This window comes from Boleophthalmus pectinirostris, unplaced genomic scaffold (assembly GCF_026225935.1).
Source record: "Boleophthalmus pectinirostris isolate CB_2022bp ecotype Guang Dong unplaced genomic scaffold, ASM2622593v1 HiC_scaffold_18, whole genome shotgun sequence".
Lineage (NCBI taxonomy): Eukaryota > Metazoa > Chordata > Actinopteri > Gobiiformes > Gobiidae > Boleophthalmus > Boleophthalmus pectinirostris.
The window spans coordinates 32,745,108-32,759,720 of NW_026571133.1; the positions used below are offsets into that span (position 1 = coordinate 32,745,108).

The 14,613-nt window shown below is 37.1% G+C and overlaps 1 protein-coding gene across 1 annotated transcript in view; it reads left to right on the top strand.

Moving 5' to 3' along the window:
* Positions 1-14,613, top strand: part of LOC110166366 (ankyrin-1-like) — a 67,264-nt gene that overhangs the window by 41,358 nt on the left and 11,293 nt on the right. Inside the window, exons 5-34 of the mRNA XM_055153398.1 lie at positions 354-452; positions 554-652; positions 741-839; positions 1,688-1,873; positions 2,352-2,450; positions 2,535-2,633; positions 2,718-2,816; positions 2,964-3,161; positions 3,250-3,348; positions 3,468-3,566; positions 3,764-3,862; positions 4,075-4,272; positions 4,400-4,498; positions 4,696-4,794; positions 4,931-5,128; positions 5,205-5,303; positions 5,384-5,482; positions 5,855-5,953; positions 6,180-6,272; positions 6,396-6,468; positions 6,631-6,651; positions 8,379-8,502; positions 8,596-8,659; positions 8,771-8,883; positions 9,093-9,317; positions 9,754-9,908; positions 10,124-10,335; positions 13,026-13,230; positions 13,631-13,727; positions 13,861-14,089. Of these exons, the coding sequence (XP_055009373.1) occupies positions 354-452; positions 554-652; positions 741-839; positions 1,688-1,873; positions 2,352-2,450; positions 2,535-2,633; positions 2,718-2,816; positions 2,964-3,161; positions 3,250-3,348; positions 3,468-3,566; positions 3,764-3,862; positions 4,075-4,272; positions 4,400-4,498; positions 4,696-4,794; positions 4,931-5,128; positions 5,205-5,303; positions 5,384-5,482; positions 5,855-5,953; positions 6,180-6,272; positions 6,396-6,468; positions 6,631-6,651; positions 8,379-8,502; positions 8,596-8,659; positions 8,771-8,883; positions 9,093-9,317; positions 9,754-9,908; positions 10,124-10,335; positions 13,026-13,230; positions 13,631-13,727; positions 13,861-14,089 (3,777 nt within the window). The remainder of the gene's footprint in view (positions 1-353; positions 453-553; positions 653-740; positions 840-1,687; positions 1,874-2,351; positions 2,451-2,534; positions 2,634-2,717; positions 2,817-2,963; positions 3,162-3,249; positions 3,349-3,467; positions 3,567-3,763; positions 3,863-4,074; positions 4,273-4,399; positions 4,499-4,695; positions 4,795-4,930; positions 5,129-5,204; positions 5,304-5,383; positions 5,483-5,854; positions 5,954-6,179; positions 6,273-6,395; positions 6,469-6,630; positions 6,652-8,378; positions 8,503-8,595; positions 8,660-8,770; positions 8,884-9,092; positions 9,318-9,753; positions 9,909-10,123; positions 10,336-13,025; positions 13,231-13,630; positions 13,728-13,860; positions 14,090-14,613) is intronic.

A 14,613-nucleotide genomic window follows, 5' to 3' on the forward strand; every position in this document is an offset into this window, starting at 1 on the left:
GCACCAGAGACTTGCTGACTAATAGTTGTTCTGAAATATGAAATCTGATTTGAGTATTTATCTTGTCCATTAACAGTTTAGGCACGGATATATCCTAATTAAAAATGAAATTTCAAGTTTTTCCTTCAAAGCAATCTGGGTTTATGAATGCATTCATTTAAAATTCATTCATAAAATATTCATTAAAAACTGTCTTCCACTGGTAATTGCATTGATATAACTGACCTTGCCATATTCTGCTATCTCTCAACTTTTCTTTAGAGTAATTACACAAAATTCTTGGTAATTAATTACAAAGAAACTATTATGCGAACGCTGATAACAGTTGCGTATTTATCTTCACTGTGTTTCAGAATGGTCTAAACGGGTTGCATCTGGCCTCTAAAGAAGGGCACGTCAAAATGGTCCTGGAACTTTTACACGCTGGAATAGAACTTGAAGCCACCACTAAGGTATTGTCTTTACTGATTCAAATGTAAAAGAATGAAAATATGAGCTTATGATAGCAATGATACAAATACATGTTTCTGTTCTGTTTTTGTTATGTGTGCAGAAAGGAAACACAGCCCTTCATATTGCAGCTTTGGCGGGGCAGGAGAAAGTGGTGGCTGAACTTGTTCACTATGGTGCCAATGTTAATGCACAGTCCCATGTAAGTCTATACAAATTACAATTACTCATATCCATTTTATATTTGTTTACTTATCTATTTTTATGTCTTTTGTTATTTGTTCTAACAGAAAGGGTTCAGTCCCCTGTACATGGCTGCACAGGAAAACCATTTAGAAGTAGTGAAGTTCCTGCTTGAGAATGGTGCCAATCAGAGTCTCCCAACAGAGGTATGACAAGTGTGAATTTCTTCTCACTATCCCACTGTTTTTAATTATCACCTCATACATTATAAGTAGACGTGCATGACATAAGAAAAAACTTTGATAACTGTGTAACAATATTTTGGGGAATATTAACACTGATTTACTCAGTGTGTTTGGCCTAATTAAACTGTTATACTTAAATTTACTAGTGCAACTTACAAAGGCTAAAAATATATCAAAATATTACTTAAAAATAAACTATGTAACTTTTCTGGTTATGTTTTATGTATGTTATTGCTTTTTCCAGAAATGTTCCACAATCTAAGGTTAAACTGATAGATCTCGCAGTTTTGAATATCTTGAAAACATGTATGTATTCTCACTGTGAATGGTGTCACTTCTCCACAGATCTGACCCGTAGCTTGGCCTGGTAACAACATCTGCTTGTTTCCATGAATGTTTAATGCCATATTGTGAAAAAGCCATAACATCTCCATGGAGACAGGTGTATGGCCAGAAAAGTTAAATAGTACATCTTTAATTAGGTCTAACAGAAGTCTCACATTAGATCTGACTATTTTACACATTCCGTATTTGAAAATATGTTTAAATACTGCAGTATACTTTGTCTCTTGTGGTTATGTAACTGCAATTATCAGACTCCAAAGGAAATAGTCCTTTTAAGTACTTGAAAGATCTGAGTAAAATAGATTCCACACTGTAACCACTTGCCATACACGCTTAATTCATTTTCAGATTTGTTCATTGCTAGGTTACTGTCTCCTCTCTACCCCCTAATACCTCCACTTAAGGTTAATCTTATAAATCTAATCAAACATAATTGTATTCTCTTTCATTATACTCTCCTTCAGGATGGCTTCACTCCCTTGGCTGTAGCCCTCCAACAAGGCCATGAAAATGTGGTGGCCCTGCTCATCAATTACGGGACAAAAGGCAAAGTTCGCCTCCCCGCGCTGCATATCGCCGCACGAAACGATGATACACGAACGGCTGCTGTCCTGCTGCAAAATGACCCCAACCCAGATGTTCTCAGCAAGGTATAGTAACGTATTCATCAAAGAGCCCACATTATGCTATTTGTTTCTTCATCACAAACATACCTGGAGTTATGTTTTGTTTCTACACACAAACCCTGCATACTTAGGTTGAGTTCTTCTCAAACAGCAAGAGCTCCACTGTGTTTTTAAACTCCATACACCTTCACTAGAATCATTTGAATAAAATGAGCCCTGGAATTGCCAGTCTCTACTTAACTAAATTTAAAAGATGGCTGTTAACTTGCAAACTACAATTTCATGACATCACGAGATGGAACAGAGCATTTTGAGCTTTGGAGATGAAGACAGATTAATAATAAAGTTAATCAAACATGAAAGCAAAACACAACTCCAGGTATTTTTGATGAGGTAACAACATTCAAACATGGCTAAAAGCTCACAAGAGTCAATTTTGCGCAATATAAGACAAAAACACAAGCTAACATTGTACAAGTATTAAAATAATTCTTGCTTGCAGACTGGTTTCACTCCCTTGCATATTGCTGCCCACTACGAGAACATGAGTGTTGCCCAGTTGTTGCTCAACAGAGGGGCCAATGTAAATTTTACTCCTAAGGTCAGTTTGGTTATTAAATATTATTTCAACATTACATACCTGTGATATTTTTTGTTTCTAAACAATGTTATTTTACTCTATTAGAATGGCATCACACCTCTTCATATAGCTGCCCGGAGGGGTAATATGATGATGGTCCGACTCCTGCTGGACAGAGGGGCACAGATCGATGCCAAAACTAAGGTATTTTCAAATGACTAAAAACACTTTGATTGAGTCTTTTGATATTTGCATTTTTCTATAAATTATTTTTCTGTTCACATTTAGGATGAGCTGACACCTCTCCACTGTGCGGCCAGGAATGGCCATGTTCGCATTATTGAGATTCTCCTGGAACATGGCGCTCCACTTCAAGCAAAAACAAAGGTCTGATAACCTCTTTAAGATGTGTTTTGTGGCCTGCCCGTTCTTCACTTGAACTGCACTTGTATGAATGTGAATCTCTCTCTGTACTCTTTCAGATGGCTCATTATATGGTGTCAGCCTAATCCTATTGTGTTGACTCTCTTACAGAATGGGCTATCCCCGATTCACATGGCAGCTCAGGGGGATCACATGGACTGTGTCAGGCAGCTTCTCCAGTTCAACGCTGAAATAGATGATATCACTCTGGACCATTTAACTCCTCTTCATGTAGCAGCCCATTGTGGCCACCACCGCATGGCCAAAGTCCTTCTCGACAAGGGAGCCAAAGCTAATGCACGGGCTCTGGTACGTGATGGTTTTAGCACATTTTAGACTGATACAATCAGCTATTTATTTTGGATGCACATGGTAACGATGACGTTGTTTGCTCCAGAATGGCTTCACACCTCTACATATTGCATGCAAGAAAAACCACATGCGGTCTATGGATCTTCTGCTAAAGCACTCTGCTTCATTAGAAGCAGTCACAGAGGTAATGAAATAAGAATAAAGACTAAAACTACTTTGGTAACTGAAAACCTGCAGTGCAATTGGTCATCAAGTATGTTTGTATGTGTTCTGAACAAACCTTTTATTTGTCTGTATGTGCAGTCTGGTCTCACACCTCTTCATGTAGCAGCTTTCATGGGCCATCTGAACATAGTTAAAAATCTGCTCCAGAGAGGAGCGTCACCAAATGCTTCCAATGTGGTGAGCAACATATCAATGACAAATCATTCTAAGTCTTGGCAATTCTGATAGTTTGTTCTACTTTATGTATATATTTGTTTGGATTTATATGTGTATTTCAACAATATTACATCTACAAGAACTTTTTCAGTTCACATACAACAACCCATAGTGCCACTCAGTAAATCACATGCCTTGTGCATTTTTGTTCTACATAGAAAGTGGAAACACCGCTTCATATGGCGTCACGGGCAGGACACTGTGAAGTTGCCCAGTTTTTGTTGCAAAATTCAGCACAAGTAGATGCAAAGGCAAAGGTAGGTCATGAAACAAATGTCCATATTTTCAAATGAATTTCTGTTACTTGTTTGGAGAAAAAAATAATAATAATAATAAAATATATATATATATATATATATATATACACACATACACACACACACACACACACACATATATATATATATATACATATACATATATATGTATTTTATCATTGTACATAAACATAATATGGTGTTGTGTTCAGGATGACCAGACGCCCCTGCACTGTGCTGCCCGAATGGGTCATAAAGAGCTGGTAAAACTGCTCCTGGAACATAAGGCCAGTCCTGACTCAGCCACCACCGCAGGACACACCCCTCTGCACATCGCTGCTAGAGAGGGCCATGTCCACACTATCAGAATACTGTTGGATGCCGGGGCACAGCAGACCAAGATGACAAAGGTCGAGTTTACATTAGTACATATTTTAACAAAATATTACAGTACACAATGTATTTTTCCATTGTTAGAGTGTCATTTTGTAGTATTGTAATATAGCTTCTTTAATGCTTTCTCAATTGTCTCAACAGAAAGGCTTTACTCCCCTCCATGTAGCCTCTAAATATGGAAAAGTGGATGTGGCTGAGCTCCTTCTTGAAAGAGGAGCTAACCCGAATGCAGCTGGGAAGGTGAGATGAGCTGTCTGTGCTCCTATCTGACCCTCAGAAACAGCAGCACAATTATGCTGTATAAACATTAGATCTGCTTCTCCTCACAAATGATTAGTCACAAGCCTAAATGTTTCATATGTACATGTTCTTTATGTGTTTGGCCCTGATGTCTGTGGAGGTGGGCTTTTATACGTGTACATGCGTCTGTTTAACAGAACGGTCTGACACCTCTGCATGTGGCCGTCCATCACAACAATCTGGATGTTGTCAAACTCCTGGTCAGCAACGGAGGATCCGCTCACAGCACTGCCCGAGTAAGATGGCCACATAGAGTTTGCTTCAGTTTATTCTGGGCAACACAACAGGACAACTAAATAGCATTGTGTTGCGTATGTCCTATAAATTGCTAAGACAATATAATAAATAACTTGCCTTTGTCCTTATTTCCAGAATGGTTACACTCCTTTGCACATCGCAGCCAAACAAAACCAGATGGAGGTGGCCAGTTGTCTGCTGCAGAATGGGGCATCACCGAATGCTGAGTCCCTCCAGGGCATCACGCCCCTGCACCTGGCCTCCCAAGAGGGGAGGCCTGACATGGTGGCTCTACTTATCTCCAAACAGGCCAATGTTAACCTGGGAAACAAGGTACTGGGGATGAAATAAAAAACATAAATACCTCAATATTGAATAGAAATTGAACATGTTTTAATTTCTCTTTCAGAGTGGACTGACCCCGCTCCATCTTGTAGCTCAGGAGGGCCATGTGGGTATAGCAGACGCATTAGTCAAACACGGAGCGTCTGTGTATGCTGCATCTCGGGTATGTGACACAGATTTTAGGCTCATCATTGATGCCAATACAGATAAAATCACTCATCAGTGTCTTTTGCATTGTTTCAGATGGGCTACACACCTCTCCATGTGGCTTGTCACTATGGCAACATCAAAATGGTGAAGTTTCTTCTTCAGCAGCAGGCACATGTAAACAGCAAGACACGGGTAAGCTGTTACTGTCACAGCTGTTGGTTACTGTACATCCCTTATTTTTTATGTATAATCAGCACTAGGTACATTTAGATGGCTAGTAAAAACAACAAATAAGAAGAATAATCAATAAACCAATAATTAGATGTGATTTTTGTAGTGTGTTTAAATGCCCAAGAGAAATGTGATCATGAAAAACACCTGGTCAAATGTGTCAGTTAATCAATGTATTCTTAGAGTAAGATCTGTGTAGGAGTGAACAATCAAAGAGAAATCAGATTACTCAAATCAGATCTAGCAGTTTACATGACTTTGTGTGTGTGTAAACATAGCCTCTTATAGAGGACTAACCTTTGTTGTTATTCTTCGCCTTTTCTTCTTTCCCAGATGGGCTACACTCCTCTGCACCAAGCCGCTCAGCAGGGCCATACTGACATTGTGACCTTGCTGTTGAAACATGGAGCTCAACCAAATGAAATCACTTCAGTAAGACTGTGCAGTAGAAATAAATACTTACATTAAACACAAGACGTTTATCCTTCAAATATCCAATCTTCATGTGTGGTTACGTAGAAATATACTCAAAAATGGTCTTACACTAGAGATACCCGATTGTATTGTTACCTGTGTACAGTCAATATATATATATAAATATAGTAGAAATTGACCCTGATGTGACTGTGAATATAAATGTGTATATTTCTATAATTAGAATGGGACCTCTCCCCTGGGTATTGCCAAGCGACTGGGCTATATCTCTGTCATTGATGTGCTGAAACTGGTAACCGAGGAGTCCGTTTCCATGGTGAGGAGATCAGCAGCACACTGATATACTCCCTCAGATAGTATTTCATTAAGAAGTTTTATTTTTCTCTGTTTGAGTGATTTGCCAGATTGTCTCATTTCTGTGTATTTCTGCCAATTATAGATTACCACAGAAAAACATCGCATGAGCTTCCCAGAAACAGTAGATGAGATATTGGATGTTTCTGAAGATGAAGGTAAGATTTTTTGGTGATTTCTAAAAACAATTTATTTACAGATTGCTTGTCCTGGCTGTTGTGACATTATGCACACATCAAATCTTTTGCAATGTACAGTGCAATGCACAATTGTATCTCTTGTCAGGACTTGTGTAACATAATTTTCCATTTGTTTTGTAGGAGTTGCCCAGCTAACGTTAGGTAGGATTGTGTCTGTATTTTTGAATGGTTTGGTCCAGTTGCTAAACTTGTGCCTTCATTGCAATAGCCATTATTTTGTGTGCGTCACTAATTGTCTTTCTAAGTTCCTGTGACTGCTTTCAACGTTTCAACTCCAGTTCACTCTTCTTCTGATTGTACAAATCTTTGTCCTTCTGCAACTGCTCTGAGATTGTTTTGTCAGTGTTTTTTTACTCATCACATATCTCTACCCTCAGCACTCACTGCATATGTGTCCGTGGACTCATTACCAAGAGGTCTATAACATTATTATTTTTTATTCCAAGAATTATGCCATCAAACTGCCTAACTAAGTCAGTATGTTATAATAGCAATATATCATACCAGGGCTATGTTACACATTCTACAATACAAGAATACAATACAATAATGCAATAATCATAACCCATTAGACACTGAAAATGTTTCAACAACATAAGAAAAATAATCTGAATTTGTGAAAAAAACATTTTGGGCTTTGTTGGGCAGTCCATTCTAAATGAAGATTTTCTTTTACACTTATTTGTCCCAAATATGCTGCTAAACTCAAATTAACACTTGAATTAATTTTGTCCTCAATTTGCTTTCCTCCTGCCTCTGTATTTAAGTACTTGACTCTTTTTATGTGCAAATTACTCTATATTTCAGACTCAACATCAGTACAGTATGTACTTGTGTACCTAATGAACACAGTTTCCTTCAGTGATTGATGACTCCAACACTTTTATGTTTAAACTCTGAACTTTCTTGAACTTTTTTAAATTAAATTGCAAGCGGACATTACATTATATTAAGTTGCAATTGTCTTTTTTCAAACTTGAAGATCGGAAGTCCTACTGAAACGATTTGCATCATGTCAAGTGCCTACTTACAGTTATATTACCAGTTAATTAGCCTGGCTAGCCAGAATGACTCTCATTGTATTCCATAGAGAGAAATTCAATCTGGCCATGTTTGAATAGAATTTTAAGGTGTAAAGTAATCACCTAGCAGAGAACTGTGTGCACATGTTCTTACTCTTCACTACGAGTGGAGACAGCTGGGAGATTACAAGCAAACCCAGTGATATGGCAAAATGTCTTTTTAAGTAAAAACACTTCAAGGTGCCAACAAAACTAGTGCTAGAAATAGATCTATGCAATCTGGCCGTCATGTACTGCATTTCTCTGGATGGAAGACAATCTCATTCTGCCTAGCCAGGCTTAGTAAACCTGACTTGTCTGTGTATATACATCATTTCAATGTCTTCAGTCATATTTTATTAATTGCAATTCTTTCTTCTGTATAAAGACAATAACATTATATCATATTTAATGGGCATGTTCACTAAAAAGCTGTCACCAGGTGCCTTGCAATCCATGCAGTGTATGAAACTGTGCTAGTCTGTTTTATCAGTCAACTTCTACCACTCCACAGCTTTCATTGGCCTCAGTGTTATTGGTTTTAACCATTGCTTCAAATTTCAGCTTTGTAGTTTGTTGCAATTTCTATGTTTTGTCAAGGTGAAGGAATGGGAAGGTTAATAGGAATCCATTTGAAGTGAAATTGACACTTGTTTCCAATATGTAATGATAAACCTATAAGCCTCTTAATAGTAGAGAAAACCCTACCCAACTTTCTCTCATGCTATCCTTTCTTACTAATAAACTGACTTTTTTCAGTTTTTGTCCTTTCAATTTGTTATACATTTTCTTCTTATCTTTCTGAAGGGGATGAGTTGCTTGGAATGGATGGTGCCAGGTATTTAAAGCTTGATGACTTCAAGGATCAAGATGATGATTTTCTTTCTCCAAAGAAAACCCTTCGAGACTTCGAAGGAGGCATGGGCACAACGTAGGTCTAAGATGCCCATATCATGTTTAAAATGAGAATAAATTATAAGCATACATGTCTTTAATATTATAATACTGTTGTTCTGTTTTATAGGCCTTACTCCCCAGCTATTCCTAGAATACCATGTGTTTCTCCAGAGACAGTCCTATTAGATCAGGTATGTTAGTTTAAAAGAAGTGGTATTTATGAAATTCTGTTTGTTTGTTTGTTTGATTTATTACTTTAAAACCTCAAATTTTTTGCCTTTGTTTATTTTTCCTGACTTTAGCACACCCCTGTTCCTTTACCAAAGGAATATGATGAGGATTCTCTTATCCCGAGCAGTCCTGCTACAGAGACTTCAGACAATGTCAGTCCAGTGGCCAGCCCTATTCACACTGGGTGAGTTTTAAATACCTTCCTGTTTCTTAGACAGATAGTTGCACAGATAGTCGCATACCAAGTAAAAGTTACTGTATTATGATGTTGCTTTTTTGACAGAGTTTACAGTGTGGGACCTTAATATCTTATTATCTATACAATCTTATTATCAGTATCTGATACTAGTCTACTGGGGTACCATCACTTTACCTGTGTGACTTGTATTTTAGCTTCTTGGTGAGCTTCATGGTGGACGCTCGTGGTGGCTCCATGCGAGGCAGCAGACATCATGGCCTGCGTGTCATCATCCCTCCACGGACCTGTGCTGCTCCCACACGTATCACCTGTCGACTGGTCAAACCCCAGAAACTCACCACCCCCCCTCCTCTGGTGGAGGGGGAGGGACTCGCAAGTCGAATCATCTCTTTAGGGCCATCCAGTATGCAGTTCCTTGGGTTAGTAACATGATTTACATTTATATAACTTAAGCTTTTAACCATGTTATAACTTAGTTCCCTCAGTATTACCTTTGATTTATTCATGCATTTTTGAGTGATCTTGTATTGTTCTGAGGCTTGAGTTCTCAGAAAATTCAGTATTCATCTCATAGCTCTGTTTTTACTTGCAATTCTTAAAATTTTCAGACTGCATATCATACATGCAGGGTTACAAATGTCACTTAGCCATTTTTCAATAATAAAACACATACATGAAATTCTGTTGCTTGCTACAGTGAAATGCTACTATAAACAGGTAATAGATAGGTAATAGTTCTGCAGTTTTGAACAGGAAATTAATGGATCATCATTTTAGTTCAATATTGTAGTTACAGTGTTGTATTGTAGTTGCAATGACTTTATACACACCTTCTTTTCTTTCTTTTGTTATCAGACCGGTCATTGTGGAAATCCCCCACTTTGCTTCGCTTGGTCATGGGGACCGCGAGCTTGTGATCCTGCGTAGCGAAAATGGTTCAGTGTGGAAGGAACATCGCAATCGTTATGGTGACGAAGTGCTGGAAACCATTTTGAATGGCATGGATGAAGGTTGGTGTGTTTGAAATATGTTTCTCTCTGTCACTAAGACCTTGTACTTGCAGTATACAAGTCCATTTTACTGTTGAATTATGGTTTTGAGCCTTAGCAAGGATGCAATGTATGTTTATGTAACTGTAACCGGACATTGCTGTGACGTTTGTATGATTAGTGCTGATTAACTTTTGTAAATCTTACTTTCTGAATTCAACTGTTCTTATTTACAGATTTGGAAAGTCAAGAGGAGCTGGAGAAGAAAAGAATTAGAAGGATAATCTCCACAGACTTCCCTCTTTACTTTGCGGTGGTTTCTCGTATTCAGCAGGAGAGTGATCTCATTGGTCCAGAGGGGGGCCGGCTCACGAGTAAACTGGTTCCCCACGTCGAGGCCATCTTCCCTGAGACCGCTGTGACCAAGAGAGTGAGACTGGGGTTGCAGGCAAGTATACTGAGTGATTAGTGAGTGGAGATGGGAGATATATAGAGAAATTGATAATATAGCACATTTTTGAGGTGTGCAAAATTGATGAATTTGATCGGATGCAAATCGCAATATCATAATCATATTTTTTTTCCCCACAAACAGCAAAATATCCTGTCATTAAAAAAACAAACAATAACTGCTACCCTGTAGTTTAGATCTGTACAAACATGTTCTGAAATTTGATTTTTAGAAATATATGTTAGAAATGTAAGCACCAGCACACCATTACTTGCTTGTCACATGACTCCGCTAACATGAAATGTGATTCTTGTATTAGTTCATTTATTCATATTTCAGTCTTTTTGTCAATTCTTCAGGATACATTTAAAATGTGATCTTCAAAAAGAATCTTATTATTGAAACATAAATCTTAAATCTAATCACAATTGCAATTCGTGTCAGACAAATCACAATAAAGTTTTTTCCGAATGGTTCAAATGGTAAATATAATCTCCCAAACACGGTTAGATTGAAGTATGTTTGTACTCTTTTGTGGTTCATTTTATAGTCCATTAGTGTGAGACTTGAATCCCAACCAAGACATTTACTGGCACATTATAGCGCATTCCTGATGCATTGTTAAAATATCTGAATATCATTAGTGAGATAATGCAAAAAATGTCTAGAGTCATAAAAATTCAAAAGTGGAAAAGTTCAGCATCTGTTGGATTTTGCAGCTCATTTGCTCACTGCATGAATATTTGTTTTTGTTTGTTTTTTTTCCAACACAAAGAGTCTGCAGTGATTTACCAAACATTGAGGACAGCTGTTTGAAATCCTAAAACAGCTTACTTTGAGCCTGACTCAGTGGTCTGTGCCAGACGCTTACATGTGGGCTTCTGTTGGGGCAGCAGCAGCGCTTTGGTTTTCACAGTTGACACCTCCACAAAATGATTGCTTGTCGCCATGATAAATGTGTCAGTGGACTGTGGAAATTGTGCTATCATTCATAAAGGCTGGATGTGGCGGAAGCAGTTCTGAGCACAGACAGTGTGTTTATCACTTTTTACTTCAGTTTGTTAATTGTTGTAGTTAAAAATTGGTCTGGGACATATAGCAAAACAATGAATCGAAATATATATATATATATATATATATATATATATATATATATATATATATATATATATATTATATATATATATATATATATATATATATATATATATATATATTTTTTTTTTTTTTTTTTTTTTTTTAATTAGATTTTTTTGTGTCAAAAACAAAATAAAATAGCCTTTTCTTGAACATAAATACTACAGACTTTTAATCAATACAATTTAACAAATGTCTTCATCCAATGTCTGAACTCCAAATACCATGCTTTTACTGACACAGGACTGGCTGCAGATCACTTCATTAAAAAGATCCATTCTGATCACTGATAATTAGACGTGACTGAATTTTGATCTCAATTCAATTACTAAATGCCCAGCTCTAGTTAAAATTAAGCATTACTGTTCTTTGTGGACAAATGTACACAGAAAACAACACTTGAATGACGAATGTTTTAAAGGGCCTATATTATGCTATTTTCGGATCTATCTTATAATGTTGTTTCCATCACAAACATACGTGGAGTTGCTTCTCACAAACAGAAAACACTCTATTCCTCCTTGTTATGTCATGTGGTAATACAGAAAGTGCACCAATGTACTTTATATAGGAATTGTCCTATACAAATAAACCTTCCTCGCCTTGCCTATGTGATTTTAAATTTCATAGATATTCACTAGAATCATTTGAATGATTTCAGACCTGGAATTGCCAGTTTCTACTGAAGGTAAAAAAGGTAAAAGGTAGATGTTAATTTGAAAAATACCATTACATGGCATCACAAGGTGTTACAGAGCATTTTGAACTTCAGGGATGGAGACAGACTAGTAATAAAGGATTAGTCATTTGTGAATGAAACAAAACACAAATCCGGGTGTGTTTTTGATGAGGTAACAATATTCTAATGTGGCTTAAAGCTCACAATAATCTGTTTTGTATAATATAGGACCTTTTAATCAGTAAACAAGCCTCGAGAAGCAAGATCGTTACATACCGGTAGTCATCTGTCACTCTTTTTAGCATCTGCAAAAACTTTTTCCATTTTCTCAAACAGCTGCATGCAAATATTACTTCCATTACACATATGTTTTGCTTTTAGTTGTCACTTGTGAACAGATTGCTTTGTCATTGCACTGATGTTTTGACATGCATGCTCATAAGTTATGCTGCTCTCTTTATGTTTTCCTTTTATCCAGCCATTCTTCACTCCTCAGTTGCCAGATTTAAGTTGTGAGCCACACTGACCAGGCTGGTGCACTGATCTGAGTTGGGTGAGATGTGAAATATGATTTGGTTGTATGTGATTTTGACTGTGGGTTGAATGGATAGAAGCTGTTCACATGTTGACATCACTTTTACGTTATACTATCTATGGCAAAGAAAGACAAATTTAGTTGTAAAACACAATTCATACACAAAGTAATTCAAAGTGCTTTACTGAATAAGAAAAACATGAAAACAGAAACAAATGTAAAGCATAAATAATCATCATAAACTAATTAAAAAAGGGAAGAATGCAGATTAACCCCTATTCCTTTTTTCTTTTGCAATGGTTTTGTAATAACATTATTCTATTCACTTTTTTTTAGGCCCAACCAATCCCTGATGAGCTGCTAACACGGCAGCTTGGTAACCAGGCAACTTTCAGCCCAGTTGTTACCATTGAACCTCGGAGGCGCAAATTTCACCGTCCAATCGGCTTGAGGATCCCACTGCCGCCATCTTGGAGAGAGAGTCCTCGAGACGCTGGGGAGGGAGATACCACCAGTTTACGACTCCTGTGCAGTGTCATAGGTGGGAATTAAATACCTTCGTTTGATATCGTGCTTAGGCCTGTAACAATAACAAATTTTAAAGTACGATATATTGCTGAAGAAAATAGACACTAAATGATAATACTGAAACAAATTTATGTCACTGATACAATAACCTTGAAGTAGGATAAACTTTCAAAAACATATTTTAAATGTACAATACTGTAAAAGTTACTTCAAAAAAAAGAAGCAAAAAAATCCACGCTAGCACAATGAAAATATACATGTGATATATATTTAGCCCCAAAAATAATGTTTCAGTTTAATTTATTAAACGTTAAGGCAACGGTATAGTAATTATCGTGACAGGCCTGATTGTGCTACTTTATTCAGATTAGTGACCGTCTATGTGTACATGCACACATGTTTTATGTTTTTAGGTGGGACAGCTCCAGCTCAGTGGGAAGACATTACTGGAACCACCAAACTAATGTATGCAAATAACTGTGCCAACTTCACTACTAATGTCTCTGCAAGGTGACCCTTTTTAAATTATTGTTCTTGTATACACATTTATATATAGTAGTATATATAGTATACAGTATAAGAATATGGAATATGTTAAAATAATATGTTAAATATGTTAAAAATAATTTGTTGTTCTTTATAGATTCTGGCTGGCTGATTGTCCACGAACAGCAGAGGCGGTAACCTTTGCCAATCTGCTGTACAAAGAGCTAATGGCTGTTCCTTATATGGCCAAGTTTGTTATTTTCGCAAAAATGAATGAAGCACGAGAGGGGCGGCTGCGGTGTTACTGCATGACCGATGATAAAATGGACAAAACTTTGGAATTGCATGAGAACTTCACGGAGGTGGCTCGCAGTAGAGACATTGAGGTATACTTCTGGAGACATTTTTGTTTGAAGGTGCTGTTTTAAAAACATGAAAATCAGTAACAGTCAAAACTATTTGCAATGGTTATTCCTTACTTACATTATGCATGCAAGTATTCAATAAAATGATTTATGCTTTGCTCAAATACATTGGAAAATATAATATACAGGCCTTTAATTATTATTTAATTTCCTTAGTTGGGGGGGTGTTACATTCAATGGCTTGAGACTTAAAAGTGGACTAAATACTGTGCATGTGGTATGTTTGAATATCATTGCAAGCTGTTTGGCTGTGGAAACTGAATCTAGAAATACTGATCAGGACTACACTAATTGTCCATTGTCCATTAACTTGACTATGGCTGTTTATGATTTACATAATTAAAGTTACAGTAGAATGGTGACTGTGTGTCCTGCTATGGCCCAAAATCAAACCTCTGCTGTTAAAAGACAAATTGAAGACAACTCTACACATCCTTGAATCCACTGGGAAAGGTCTTGGCAGATGTTAGCACTTTCGGATGCTT